The sequence below is a fragment of the Acomys minous genome (assembly GCF_964271855.1).
Source record: "Acomys minous genome assembly, chromosome: 15".
NCBI lineage: Eukaryota > Metazoa > Chordata > Mammalia > Rodentia > Muridae > Acomys > Acomys minous.
Genome location: NC_140497.1, coordinates 12,934,447 through 12,949,059, shown reverse-complemented (window position 1 = coordinate 12,949,059; position 14,613 = coordinate 12,934,447). Strand labels below are relative to the sequence as shown.

At 45.8% G+C, this 14,613-nt stretch overlaps 2 protein-coding genes across 3 annotated transcripts; one reads left to right on the top strand and one right to left on the bottom strand.

The window, feature by feature from the left end:
• Nucleotides 1–1,327: 1,327 nt before the first annotated feature.
• LOC311584727 (beta-defensin 33) lies at nucleotides 1,328–7,775 on the top strand. 2 transcript variants are annotated; one of them, XR_014774980.1, is made up of 4 exons: nucleotides 1,328–1,362; nucleotides 2,059–2,225; nucleotides 4,866–5,107; nucleotides 7,562–7,775. XR_014774980.1 is itself a non-coding variant. In XM_084759322.1 (4 exons), exons 3-4 carry the CDS (start codon nucleotides 5,050–5,052, stop codon nucleotides 7,690–7,692), a joined length of 189 nt encoding a protein of 62 aa, XP_084615448.1. In that variant the 5' UTR covers nucleotides 1,344–1,362; nucleotides 2,059–2,225; nucleotides 4,960–5,049; the 3' UTR covers nucleotides 7,693–7,775. The 2 variants fall into 2 exon arrangements, 1 of the variants encoding a protein (XP_084615448.1); XM_084759322.1 differs by having other exon boundaries at nucleotides 1,344–1,362; nucleotides 4,960–5,114; nucleotides 7,569–7,775.
• Nucleotides 7,776–10,203: 2,428 nt separating this feature from the next.
• Nucleotides 10,204–14,439, bottom strand: LOC311584907 (uncharacterized protein). Its single transcript, XM_084759638.1, has 4 exons — nucleotides 14,043–14,439; nucleotides 13,603–13,694; nucleotides 10,761–10,835; nucleotides 10,204–10,665 (listed from the first exon to the last, which is right to left on the bottom strand). The coding sequence occupies exons 1-4, from the start codon at nucleotides 14,120–14,122 to the stop codon at nucleotides 10,544–10,546; spliced, it is 369 nt and encodes a 122-aa protein (XP_084615764.1). The 5' UTR covers nucleotides 14,123–14,439; the 3' UTR covers nucleotides 10,204–10,543.
• Nucleotides 14,440–14,613: the final 174 nt, after the last annotated feature.

The window sequence follows — 14,613 nt, the reverse complement described above, 5'->3', positions numbered from 1 at the left end:
AGGGTAGATCTCTGTGGTGCTGAGGAGAGGAGACACCGGAGCAAGGGTGGGGGTTGGGGGCAGAACTTGTGGAGCACAAATTCACATGGAAACTTTTCAGAAACAGAGATTTGCCCACATTCGTCATTAGGATTTTTAGCCGTGTGGCTGGGGATAAAGACTGGGCCTTTGGATTGATACATTCATTAGTAGTTTTACAAAGTAGAGCCTTATGGACAAAGAGCCAGGCTCTTCTCCTTGGTTTTCTTGGTTTCCATGTCTCTAGCGTGTCTTTCAGCGCTGTTGTTCTATTAGATCGGTGCTTCTCAAAAACACTAAACAATCCACAAACAACAGGGAAATAGAAAATACAAGGGTAATCAATAGAAAGTGGCCCCCATGAATTCCACAAACCCACCTGTCTGCCATATACTAAATGGAGGCCAGAGAACACAGATTCACACCAGTAGCAGAGCATATTGAAACAATACCTAGAAAATGCTTAGCTCCTGACACAGTGTAAGTGACCCCAAACCACAAATATAGGTTTATTATTACCATTGTTAGGAGGACCAATATACATTGGTTATTTTTGTATGCGTGCAGCAAATAGATGGGTTAACACATTAGGCACACATGGGTGTAGACAAAGGAAGAATTGTTGGTTATTAAGTCTTGCTCCCCATTTGACCCCCTTTTAAGAATGGGTACTCCAAGCTAAAGCATACATAATTGGCCCCAAGTAAGGACAATCCTCATCAGGACTGACAGGACCCTGTCACTTTGGCATTTGCCTATTGCGCAAAAGGAGAGGCGAACATCTCTCCTTGTCTGAGGCCAGAGTCTTCAGATGGGTGGGAAGGGTGTGCCCCGCCAACTGCTCTCACAGCACAGCTACCCTTTGTTTGTAACTCTGGCCTACTGGATCCAGTGTGGTCAGTCCCAGCTTTCAATTCTGCTGAGCTGCGTGTTGCATGAGGCCGGTTAAGTGCTTTAGGTTTCATTTTTAATGAGTCTCTGTTTCTGCAAGACATTGTGTGTCCAAATGTTCCCAAAGGCAGCTTGTTCTTCAATCACGAGGCGGCTTAGGGAGGCTTCACTTGAGTCCCTAATAGGCCCAATTTGTAGTTGTTGCAGCTGAGAAGGCCTCTGTGATGTCATAAGGGATGGGAAGCTTGCATGCGCTTCTCCGTCTGCCAGAACCTGTGGCCTGTGAGGTGAGCCTTTACAGGTGCTGTGCACGCCCTAATCTCTTTCAAGTTACTCCGTTTGAGAACCCATCTGGAGAAACCATGAGGGGAAAAAAAGAGGGTTGCCCAATGACACCCCCCCCATCTCAGCTCTCCTCCCCCCCCCCCTCTCGATTCAGTCATGAACATGCATGTGAGTTTTGAGAAGATTCTAGGCCAGCTTCTGTCAATTCATGAGCACCCTTTCCGCCAGACTCCTAGTTAGGCTCAGTCCAACCCGAGGACCGTGGCAGAGTTTTAAATGCCCTAGGTTTGTGGGTAATTTTGTTTTTTTGTAAAAGTCTTCAATTACAAGCCTGTACATTCCGTAGGGGTTTCCCTTTGGGCTGACTGTAACTGATAAAACGTTAGCTTGTGTGTGACCAACATTGAGTGCAGTGGACAGCATACATTCAGATGTAAAAGCCATGTGGTTGTGACCCTGAGGTTGGCATTCCCTGGCTTCTGAGTAGGTGGCCTTTTCATTCTTGTTACCCATGAGGCATGTGGTACTTGTGAGATTCATGGGGGACACTTTCTATTGATTATCCTTGCATTTTCTATTTCCCTCTCTTTGCGGATTGTTTGGTGTTTTTGAGAAGCATCAATCTAAAAGAACAAAGGAGAGGGAAGATACCTAGAGGTGCATAGTCCAAGAAACCCAAGGAGAGGAGCCTGGCTCTTTGGCTATAAAGCTTTACCTTGTACACCGTACTACTGAGTTTATCAATCTAAAAGTGCCCCTGACACTACATTACCCCGCAGCTACAATGCACTGCTTTGCTTGGTTTTTCAGTGAAACAGGTGTCCCACAAGCCCCCAGTTCTGTCGCTTTCCTTTCCCCGCTCAGGTCTGACTAGTCATCGGAGTCATAATGCCTGTTTTATGAGGCCCTCCCTCTGCACATGATTTTCCTGACTCCCAGTTACATCATAATTGGCACCTGCTCTCAAGTGGCTCCATCTGAATGTACAGGCGACACATTGCCTGTGGTGGGCAGAGGGAACCAACTTCTAGGTAAGTTATTAGGAGTGGCCTGTTGTGGTGAGGGGACAGGAGTGGATGATGGAGAAGGTTGCTTTTCAGTCGCAGGTACATGCGAGAGAAGTGTGGACGAGGCTTGCCTCACATGCTTTCTTTCCTTTCCTTGTTTGCTATCACCTGGACGTTCACGTCTGCTCGAAACCTACGTGTTGGAATATAATCTCCAGGGCAGCAGTATCAGGAAGCAAGACTCTGGGGACTTGCGTAGAGAATGAGGGCAGCCCTCAGGAGAAGAATTAGCTCCCTTCTGAATCAGGAAGGCTTAGGAGGAGGAAGAGGAGGAGACCAAGGAGGAAGTAAACGTTTTCCCACAGAGACACTGAAGAGTGGGTACTGGGTCTTCTCCAGGTCTCTCAGAACCCAGTAGTCGGCACAGGAGGGTCAGAATGTAAAGGCGGCCATTTAGCAGCACTCCAGCCTTATTCTAAAAAGAACTTGTTTTTAGAAAAATACCCTTGTTTTTCTAAAAGCCTTCAACACAGTAGGGTGTGTGCCTGTGCACACACATAAATACACTCACCATCTTCCTGTAGCCAGACTGTTCATTCTTCAGATATTATTATTTCAGCAGAAAAAAAAAAACCCAAAATAGGTGTAATTTTTGAAATGGATTTAGGCTCAATATTAACCTGCCTTATCTTGCTTGAAGAAAGTACCTATGTCACATGAATGCTGTATGACCTTTAAATGTCACTTTTAAGACGGTGGAACATGAAGTCATTTGAGAAGGTTCTCATTGGAGTGAAGTTCAATATTGTTTTATTAAATGATAAAGCTGTTAAGTTATGCTAATATTTAGAAGTGAAATCTGTTGGGATTTGCATTTACGATTCTAGTTCCTTTCTAAGATCTTTATCCCACACAGCCTGTTCCCTTGCTGACCTTTGACTTAGGGACTGAAAGAGACACAAATGATCTTTATTTAGTTTTAAATTTCTTCCCCCCCTCCCCATTTTCTGAGACCGCCTAGCTTTCATATAAGGAAACAGATGCAGAGAGCCTTCCTTAACCCTTGTGCAGTTTATTCTGAAATTCCTGGCTATGATCTCCGGTCACGCTGAATAAACACCACCTGCTCTCCCTAAGTCCCCATTCCTGGGATTTAGAGAAGGAAGTTGGCAATAAAGTCATCACCAAGGAGAAAAGGAGCTGGGTGCTTGAAGAGAGTGTTTCCCCACACACTCCGCTGTGTGGCAAGAACAGAGGGAGAAGGAAAGTCGGAAGAGGTCAAGTTATTTGCAAAGCATCACTCAAACCGCGAGTGGCAAAGCCGACTTTGAACGGAAGCTTATCTAACTACACAGCCATTTAACTTCTTTCTCTCCATCCACTAAAGACCGCCGCCTACTTCAGAGGTGGAGCAATTTAGTCGATGCCAATACCTTTAAGCACCATGAGTCCTTGACTCCTCACCAGGAATCTCACTTATCAGTGTAGAACGGCCGTTAGGAAGTGGGTAGGGGTATCTGGGTCTCTGAATTCCTTTCCTAGTTCCGACTCTCCCTCCTCCCCCCTCTCCCCCTCCACTCCTCACCACTTCTCTGTTTCCTTTACTCCTTTCTGCCTTAGTTCCTTCAAGGTGCTCCGAAGAACTACGATAGGCTGGGAAGCACGCGTGTGGGCATGGCATTTCATTCCTCATAGTCATGGAGGCTGAGAACCCCATGGTAAAGGTTTGAGCAGATCTGCTTTGTAAGGACATGGATCTCTCAAGTGAGGGCCCCATCCCAACACGGAGCTTTTCAGGAGACACAAAGATGGTGCCTATAACACTTCTTTCCCTCCTCCTTTTTTTCTTCCATCTGCCCATCCATTTATTCAGCTGTGTACTATACTGATGGCTTTGTTGAAGTATCTTCTGGCCCTGCCTGCCTCACCAGCTGTGGGCCGTGTAAGAACTGGCCGTGGCAGGAGCTCGGCCTGCGTGGGAGTTGCCTCTCTCAATCGGTTCAGCACAGAATATTGAAACTGAATAAAGAAAGAAGGGAGTTTCCATTGGCAAAATCTCTTCTCATTTTTAGCTTCTGAAATGGGGCAAGTGTCTCCCTTCAATCCCAGTACCTGAGAGATAAGAGGCAGGCAAATCACTGCAAGTTCAAGGCCAGCCTGGTCTACGCAGCAAGTTTGAGGTCAGCCAGTGCTGCACAAACAGAACCCAAACCGAACATAAATCCTTCAAATCACAAGGACAAACAAAACCCACTGGGAAATCCTGGATTACTATAAAACCCATGTAGGATTTTGTTTGGTTTAGTTTAGAGACAGGTTTTCACCAAGCTGTCCTGTCACTCACTGTATAACCCAGCCTGGCTTCAACTCACAACCCCTTTGCTTTTTATCTTCTTAAGCACTGGCGTTACAAGTTGCTATGCTCAGCTAAATGCTTCTGGTTTTTGTTTTTTTGTTTTTTTGTTTGTTTTTTAAAGACAAGGTTTCTGTGTGTAGCCCTGGCTGTCCTAGACTAACTTTGTATACCAGGCTGGCCTCGACCTCACAGAGATCTGCCTGTCTCTGCCTCCCCGAGTGCTGGGATTACGGGTGTGTGCCACCACTCCTGGCACTAGATCTGTTTTTGACAGAGGGCAGCTTGTGTCTAAAATCCCGTGTTCGTAGGCAGGACATTCCCAGGCACACTGTGGTTCTATCTGAGCATCTGGACTAGGGATAGAAGCTTTTCCTTCCAGCGGAACCCTTCCAATCCCCACAGATCGCCTGCTGCCGTTGATGTGCACCAAAGGAGGAGCTGCCCTCTAACGCCACCACTTCCTCCTCCCACCCCAGGAACGCACTTCTCACCATGAGGCTGCTATTCCTTCTCTTCCTTCTTCTTGTGTGTTTTACTCAGACAACTTCAGGTAAGCTGTGAAATCACCTGGATGGGTGAGATGGGACGGTAGGTGGCTTTGCAGACTGGAGTAAACCAGACAAACTCAGCCATCGAACAATAAAAACAGCGCCTTGGCACGGCTATGAGAAGCATAGGGTGTCTGGTCATTGGTGCTGTCAGCGTGACAGAATCAGCGTCACGTTGATGAAGCATCTCTGGGTATGCCTGTGTGGGATTATCTTGACTGTCTCAGTTAAAGTGGGAAGACCTGTGCCCTTCCTGGGCAATAGACCCTGGGGTGTGTGTAAGTTGACCCCTAACATGCATGCATTTGCCCCTGTCTGCTGTCTGCTTCTTAACTTTGCTATAACATGGCCAGCTTGCTGAAGCTCCTGTCATGTGACTTCCCAGTCACAATGGGGACCCTATTTTGAACTGTGAGCTAAGATGAAGCCTGTCTCCCTGAAGTTGCCATGGTGTGGGGAACTGCTTCACTCTCCACCCAAGGAGAAAGAAGCTTAAAGCAATAAGATGACTTCCCCGGGGCTATCTTTAATGGGTAATAACTAATAATTGTGACACACAACATTTGTAATGTGCCTTTCAGTTTACAAATCACTTTCATGAGAATAAAAACAACTGCTTCAGCACAAAAAGTGATAGGGACAGATTCTGACCACTTTTTCTTCCCAAGCGTCACTTTTTAAAAAATGAAATATTTGTTAGTGCTTTATTTTTAATCTTGTTAACTTTACTATCGACCCAAAGTCTAGACAACTTTGTGAACTTTATACAGGCATTCAGAGCAGACACTGTGGAGCTTCACGTTAAATTATACTTTCAGTACTGAATGTGCTTTCTGCACTTAGCCATTGCTAAAGCCAAAAATGCCACGACGGGATTAGAACCAGAAAAACAATTAGCTTAACATCCTCTTCATGTCTCATATCTATCACCTTCATTCAATCCTTCCTCACCTCCTTATAGTCTTTTTTCTATTCATGTTATGTGCATTTACACACACACACACACACACACACACACACACACACACACACACACACCACACTTGCATAAGAGAGAGGAAATGCGGGTTTTTTTTTTCTTTTAAAGATTGTGTCTCAGCAGAGTGTGGTGGCGCAGGCCTTTAGTTTCAGCATTCCAGGAGGCAGAGGCAGGTGGATCACTGTGAGTTCAAGGCCAGCCTGGTCTACAAAGTGAGTCTAGGACAGCCAAGGCTACACAGAGAAACCCTGTCTTGAAAAGCCAAAAACAAAAACCAAAGACAAACAAACAGATTGTGTCTCACTTAATACTGTATAAGTCCATCCATTTTCCTGGAAATTTTTATATTTCATTTTTATTACCTTTGAATGTTATGTCTGTGGAGGAGGCATTGGATTCTCCTGGACGTAGAGTTACAGGTGGTCATAAGCAGCCTGATACTTATGTTGGAAATCAAACTTGTGTCCTCTGAGGAGTAGTTAGTGCTTTTGACTGCTGAGCCATCTTTCTAGTTCCTAAATACATAGTCCCTAAGTACCTCCTTTTTTGAGAAAGATTTTCATATACTATGACTGGCCTAGAACTCACTATGTAGACCAGGCTAGCCTCAAACTCAGATCACTCCCCTCCCGAATGCTGGGACTGAAGATGCACACCACCACGCCTGGCCATAAAAACAGGCTTCTGCCACAGGACAGCCACTGTGCTATTTGCAGCAATACTTAAGGAGTGAGTATTTTATATCTGTGATGTAGAAATGACGTAGCTTGCTTCCAGCCACACAGATGATCCAAGTAAGAATAGTTCAGTTCTGCAGCTAATACTGATAGAATACCCCACCCATCAGCCACACGCCACTCCTGGCAAGCGCTTATTAGGTATTACCACATGTTTGCTGTACACTTGTAACATTTTGCACTGTCTAGGAGGAAGACACTTCAGGAAGGCTTCATACAGAACATGTGAGAGGAAGTCAGTTACAGCCACATTCTCAGAACACAGTCATGTGAGGGGCTTTCTCTGATCCCAGCATCTTTACGTGAAAACGAAACTTAAGCTACAGGCACCATAGGCTTTCTGAAGGTCCAGGAAATAAAGACACCAGACTCCTAGGGCCACCTGGCCTCAGCCACCACAGGTCACCTTGGCCTTTATCATGAAAACAACCACAGAGAGTGAGTGAGTGAGCAAGTATGGCTGCCTCCCAATTGTCTCCTTCAAAGACACCAAAGTGTGAACTCCCTCATCTGATTTTCTTTATAATAGTCTGCCAGTGAGAAAGTGGTTATAAGCTCAGGTCACACCTGAGCCATCAGAAAGGTAGTGTGTGTCTTGTGGACTCTTTTGCCCACCCTTGCTAGGCAAAATAAATTATAGTATCTTTGGTTTAATGAAGCTTTACTTGGTTCCCCCTCCCCCCCTCTTTTTTTCTTTTCTTTCTTTCTTTTTTAACTACTCCCTTCCCTTTTGCTTACAGGGCGCAGAAGAAATTTGAAATATCTTATGTGTGAGAAAATGGGTGGCATTTGCAAGTACCAGAAAACCCATGGATGCTCCATCCTGCCTGCAGAATGCAAGAGCCGATACAAACACTGCTGTAGGCTTTAATGGTGGCTTCCTGGCATGTGCGGTGCAGCGAGAGCGCAGGCACCTGCTCTGACTTCCGTGTAATAAAGACATCATCATGTGCATCTGGTCTTTCCAAGGGTGTAAAGTTTAGGTGAAATGCCAGTGAGCCTGAAAATGTGTTAATGTTGGGGTTGGGGTCCAATGTTTCCAGGTTCCTGGCTTCTTACTCAAGAAATTAAAGGCTCATACAGATTTGCAAAGGGAGCAAGGAAACTGCTAAAAGTTTGGGGTTAATGAAGTTGATACTGAAATTCCCACTTACTGCCTGCCTTTCTCATCTCAGAAAGGTGCCTGGTTCAAGTTGTGAAAAGCCTAAATCAGAAAAATCTGTGGAATTGAAAAAACGAGGCTGAGTAAACTTGTCAGTGTTACTCAAAGTCAAAACAGGTGAGGATGATAGCCTGAGTGGGTGTGGCCCCTGACAGCTCATGTGTTTGAATGCTTGGTGCCCAGTTTGTAGAACAGTTTGGAAAGGGTTAGGAGGTGTGGCCTGATTAGAGCAGGAGTGTCACTGGATGCCTTCTTGCCACCAAGCTCCCCGCCATGATGATAATGACCTAACACTCTGAAACTGTAAACAGGTCCCCAGCTCAGTGATTGCTTCTACAAGTCACCTCAGTCATGGTGTTCCATCACAGGGATACAACATTAAGATGATGAGTTAAATGAACATCTGTGCAGTTGAGATGGGGTCACCAGTAACTGTCCCCATGAGGCCTCAGGAAGCTGACAGAGTTGCCTATGAGACACTGATCTTGTACTTGGTTTGAGTCCTTTCCTCTGCCCCTGCAGAAGTGTTTAACAAGAAGCCATTTGGTCATCAAATCAGGCCAGGGTTTCAGAATACATAAAATGCTTCCCGAATATTAGAGGGATAAATCTAAAGAAACTAACGATTGAATTGATTTGTTTCCTTCCTGCAGGTAGGTGTGTGTGTGTGTGTGTGTGTGTGTGTGTGTGTGTGTGTGTGTGTATACCCGTGTGTATATGTGTGTTCACTTGTGCATGTGTGGGTGAAATCCAGAGACTGGTTTGAGTCCCTTCCTCTGGCACTCTCTACCTTCCAGTCTGAGATGAAATCTGACTGAACCTAGGTCCTCCCTTTCAGCTAGACTGGCTGGTTAGTGCGTCCTGGAGACATTGCTCTCTCCTTTGACTTTGCCTAGTGGTGAGGTTGGTCCCTACATCCAGCTTTTTGGGTCCAATGATTCAAACTCAGGGCTTCATACGTGTACAACAGGGCTGTCTACTCCACTGAACCATCCCTCCTTAGCATATGTTATTTTCTACAACTCACTGAGCTTCCCTCTGCCTGGTGACCTAAGGAACTCAGAATCTCCCCCCTTTAACCGAAGCATCAATGATTACCAACAGGGCTTGTGAACAGTTCTGGAGTGCCTGATCTGGAGTACACAGCACGGAAAACAAAACAAAACAAAAACAAAAACAAAAACAAAAACAAAACTCTGAAAACCCACTGATGCCACAAAGTGGATGGGTTCTCGGAGGCAAAACGCAATGCTCACTGATCTCTATTCAAGGTGGGCATGGCTATCATTGGACACATCAAAATTGAAGATTTGATAAGATGGTTTTCACCTCACAGATCTACAGCAAATTTGTGCTGCTGCTAACATGGACACGGGAGGGCAGTTTACCAGGATGGCTGCAAGCGAAGCCCCCACAGGCTGCACCTCGATCCCATAGATAGCTTTCATTTTCCACTTTGTTTGCACCCTTGACACCCGGGACTTGTGCCTTCATCGCTACTGCTGTGCAGTGTCTTGGATGTCAAACCCGTCTCGACCCCTTGAAGGTCGGTGTTCAAGAGGACACCAACCTTCATCCTCACCCACTGCTCTCTGCTACCCTGTGCTCTCATGGATTAACACACCTGCCCCGCGGCATGGGTCCCAGCGTCTCTTTAGATGACCGCCTCTGGCCTAAGCCACACTTTAAAACTCCAGGAACTCATTTCCTGGAAGTGTCCATCATTCAGCAAATCAAAAAAGGAAATCTACCTTCAGATTCCGTGCCTCTACCTTTTATTTTCCCTTTTTCTTTTGATCCGGGGTCTCAGGTGTGGTGGGTTGGCTTGACACTAGCTGAGGATGACCTTCAGCCTCCTCATCCTGCCGCCTCCACCTCCCAAGTACTGGGGTTCCTGCCACGTTCCACAATGCTTGCCTCTTTGCTGAGACCAGCTGCGTGCCTTTGGCATCATCTTAATGCATACCCTGAACGCCCAAATATTTCCATTTTAAGTTGTGTAGACTACTGACTGCTTCTGTTTCTAGCTTTCCAGTCCTCCCCCACACCGCTAAAAACTCTCCAGCGGTATGTTACAGGACAAGAGATAAATTAAGTGCATTTAGCTTAGCATCTGGAGTACTCCGGATGTCAACTCTTCCTTGGCAAGTTTTATTTCTCACGTCTTAGTTTCCAAATTTTCCTGCCAACCGCCCCCCGCCCCGCGCCCACCATGATGGGAGCCAGAATTCTGGCATGAAGGCTATATGTATTTTTCCTTCACATCAGAAAAATATTTAGATCACTTCAGCTCTTCCTGGATAGTCCTTACCGCTTAACATTCTGCTCGGGCATGGCATTGCCAAGCAGATGACGGCCATCTACCCATGGACGCAATTTCTATGCCCATGAGCTCCTTAGTAAAGTTGACCTAGGGTTGTGTCTCCAGCTCACCAGTACAGTTCTGACACACAAAAGGTATCCAATGTGCTTCACAAGTTAATAAATAACATGAAGAGAATGACACAGTGAGGTCTCAGTGTTCTGATATAATTCAGGAAGGACAGGAGAGATAAATTCCTCAGGTCATGGTTCGCACACAGCAGAAACTCCTGCCAGGGCACAGTCCTGGCATACGAGTACAATTTGTCTTCCTCCTGAGGCACACGCTTGTAGGAGAGTCACAGTAATGGTGTTCATAGTCTGTAGAAGGAACATAAGCTGTTTTAGGCAGAAGTTCTCAAGCTCCCTGTGCAGGAATTGATACCATCCAGCAGGGGCAGAGCCCATGGACTCACTGTTGATGAAGGTGCCTTTCTTCTGTACCGGATCTTTCCACTCAGGCGCTCGCTCCTGTTTACAGCCTTCCGGAGCTAGTTATAAATGAAAGTATTTTTGCTTTTATTTGGAGAATAAGATTCTCCCTGTAGGATAGACATATCATGAAACCTGTATCACATAATGCCACAGCTCTGCGAAGGAGCTGCTCAAAAATGCTATTTTGAAGGAATGTGTTAAGACTTTATGCTTTCTATCTGTCCTAAGAGGCTCTACCCAGCAGTGGATTGAAACAGGTGCTGAGACTCACAGCCAAACATTAGGGGGAGTGCGGGGAGCCTGGTGGAAGAGTGGAGGTGAGGACTGAAGGACCCAAACGGGACAAGAACAAGAAGGCCAACAGAGTCCACTAACCCGGGTCCAGGAGGATTATGGAAACCGAAGCACCAACCAAGGACCAGGCATGGACTGGACCTAAACACCTTACACATATGTAGCCGATGGGCAGCTTAGTCTTCGTGTGGGTCCCATAGTAAGTGGAGCGGGGGCTGTCCCTGACATGGACTCTGGTGCCTGATTTTATTTCACTTCCCTCTGGTATGGCTGCCTTGCCTGGCCTCAGTGGAAGATGCAACTTGATGTGCTGGGATGTATTGGTAGGAGGTGGGGGGGGGCTCCTCTTAGGAGAAGGGGAAGGGGGAGGGGGAAAGATGGTGGAACCAGAGTTGGGGAGAAGAGGGAGGGAGCTACCATTGGGATGTAAAGCGAATAAATAATAAGTATATATATGCTTTCATCCTCCTGATGACTGGATGCCAGTGAGAATATAATATAATATAATAGCTTGTTGTCAGGCAGTAGTGGCGCACACCTTTAATCCCAGCACTTGGGAGGCAGAGGCAGGTGGATCGCTGTGAGTTCGAGGCCAGCCTAGTCTATAAAGCAAGTCCATGATAGTCAAGGCTACACAGAGAAACTCTGTCTCAAACAAACAATCAAACAAACAAGTTTGTTTCCCCAAGAAGAATTATATTAACACACGTATTAAAATGTGTTAAGATATGTGATATGTCTCAAACCTTTTGAGGTATTAGCAATACTTGAAAATCTATATACAATTCCAAGGCTTGCAAATCCATGTTTGGTAAAATACATGTTGTAAGAAAATGAGATTGTAGCTCTGAATTTCTGATTTCACGAGTAAAGGACTCAGCATGATAGAAATAATCTGAGGTGGAAGTTTTCTATCCAGAAACACAACTTTCACCTTAGTCAGGGCTGAATCTGGCTTCTTGCCTGCCTCCCACTTGGAGGAAAAGGAATGCTCATACAAAGTGCGGGGGCTGTAGTGCTCCCTGTGGGATGGCTTGTCTGTTAGGGACCACTGGCAGAGGCTACCAACTTCAGAACTCAATGGAGGTCCCAGAGGTGACGCTCATCAGCATCAGAGTAGCTTTCCAGGCTATGCCCCACCACATGTGAAACCCAATACCAGGGCTGAATGGAAGATCTGCCCATCCCATGCCATCCTAGCCTGGCCTCAGCCCTGTTTCCACAGACCAGCTTGGCACCATTCTATCCTCTCACTGAAAGGGAAGTGACTAGAACTAAGCTTGTGGCAGAGACACTTCACAGGCATGCTTATCACGGGATCCCGTGTCATCATCACCCCAGTGTCGCCTAGGAACTTTGTAATACGACATCCCTCTCCCTGAGCACAGGTCAGATCTACTCAAATGCAGCTGTCTCACATGGAAACTACTGGGAGCTCTCCCTGCTCCTCCGTGGGAAAGCCCCGTGTAGTTTATCATCTATTTGACTGCAAATTGGCTCAGCAAGGAAACTGAACGATGCAACATTATTGCTTATTCCAGTGTGTCACTGTTAACAAACAGTTGTCATGTAAAGGGACAGAAGAACCATGGGTGAAGGAAGGGTCTGCTCCAACCTGTTCCCAAATTCGGAGCTCGCTGTCTATCGGTCATCTGAATTAGTAGCCTGGGAAAGCAGATTGAATTCTTAACAGGAAGACACAGGAAGTAAATATTTAATTTTGTGTGTGTGTGGTTTTTTTTTTGTTTTGTTTTTTGGTTTCTTTGAGACAGGGTTTCTCTGTGTAGCCTTGGCTGTCCTGGACTTGCTTTGTAGACCAGGCTGGCCTCGAACTCACAGTGATCCGCCTGCCTCTGCTTCCCAAGTGCTGGGATTAAAGGCGTGCGCCACCACACCTGGCTTAATTTTGTATGTTTATATAAAGGGCTAATCACGAGAGGAAGAGGGTAGCAGAGGAGGAGGACTCAGGTGGGTAGATGGTACCTAATCTGCTGCAGGGAGCAAGGTCCAAATTCTCAATGACCTCCCAAATCAAGGAGTCAAAGTTCTCTGAAGCCCTATGAGCTCAGTCCCACACCAGGATGTAAGGGATGAACAGTACATAGGGAATCAAACCTCTGTCTCCCCTTCATCCCACACTTGGCACTCTTTTCTCAAGAAAGGGGACACAGTTGTCCAAGTTCCCTCCAAAGTGCCATGGCTCCAATTGTGTGCGTGCCGTTTTCCCCCCTCTAAAAAGCTCTAAGCTTTCTCTTCTTGTCTTTGCAGCCAAACGTTAAACATGATGTCTCCAGGCCATGGCTACTGGTAAAAACTGCTCCTGTTCAAGGCCACATCAATAAAGGGACAGTAAGCGAGTCAGCAGCATGGTTGAGAAAAGTCACCTTCCCCCTTCTTCCTGGGTCTCAGCATTTCTTCACAGTTAGTGTAAAATCATGATTTGTAAGACTTGTTACTGCTCCCGAGAAGCATCCCTTGGGAAGTTGAACTCATTGGAACTCAGAAAAGAAGATGCTGAATGGGGCTTACCTGCCGTGACTTGAGAAACAAAAAGGACAACCGAGATGAGAAGGCAGAGCAATTTCATGGCACCAGCCTCAGTGGAGAAGGCCTTGAAGTCCCTGGAAGATAGAAACAATGACACCGTTGGACAAAATACAAAGTCCCCTTTCACAGGTTTAATCGGAACGGCTGAACAGTGGATAACCACGATTGGAACGGTGCTAAACAACATGTGAGGCACAGCTGCAGTAAATTCTCCTGTTAGCGTCAAATGGAAAGATTAGGAAAGAACAGAAAGATAGGAAAAGTAAAAACAACAAAATCAGTCATCTATCTGTTTTAATGAAAAACCTCTGCTAGTTAGTGGCACTAATTTTCGTTACTCTCCTACCTCAACTTAAAATCTTATTTTCACAGTAATCAGAGTGTTGCCCGAATGCCTAAAGAGAATAAAAACATTTGCCTACCTCTTAAGGCCTTCCTTATGGAGTCTCTGCTCTCTTAGGACACAGTCGTCCACGTCTCCACGGATATATGACATCCTCATCACAACCAGCCACTGTTGGCTCCCTTTCCATTTGTCCTTGGTGGAGGCTGGTCCTACCCACCTGGACCAATCAGGGTTGTCACATCCTTCTGGGATGACCCTGCTGACTCAGGTCTCTCTTTAGATGATGGTGGAGTCCCATGACTGACAGAATCTTATGTTCTTGGCTCTTGTGCTGTTAAGTCTAACACAGTCCTTGAGTACATGAAATCTGAGGGGCTTTCCTCAATGAATCATTGTAAGAAGTGTTTTGAAAAGTGGCTGACTCAAAATTTTTGTGTCTTTTCCTCTTCTCCCATGATTGATTATCCATTTTCTTTACTTATTCATTAGGACTAATCATAAGGAACACTGTGATTTTCTTATAGTTAGAAGGAAATTACTCTTACCGTATCTAGGCATTGATGCTAAACTCAAAGAATTAAGATAAAATTTAATTTATAAGTATTGATTATGGTGATAAAGCCTGTGCACGGTGAAACCAGAACTAC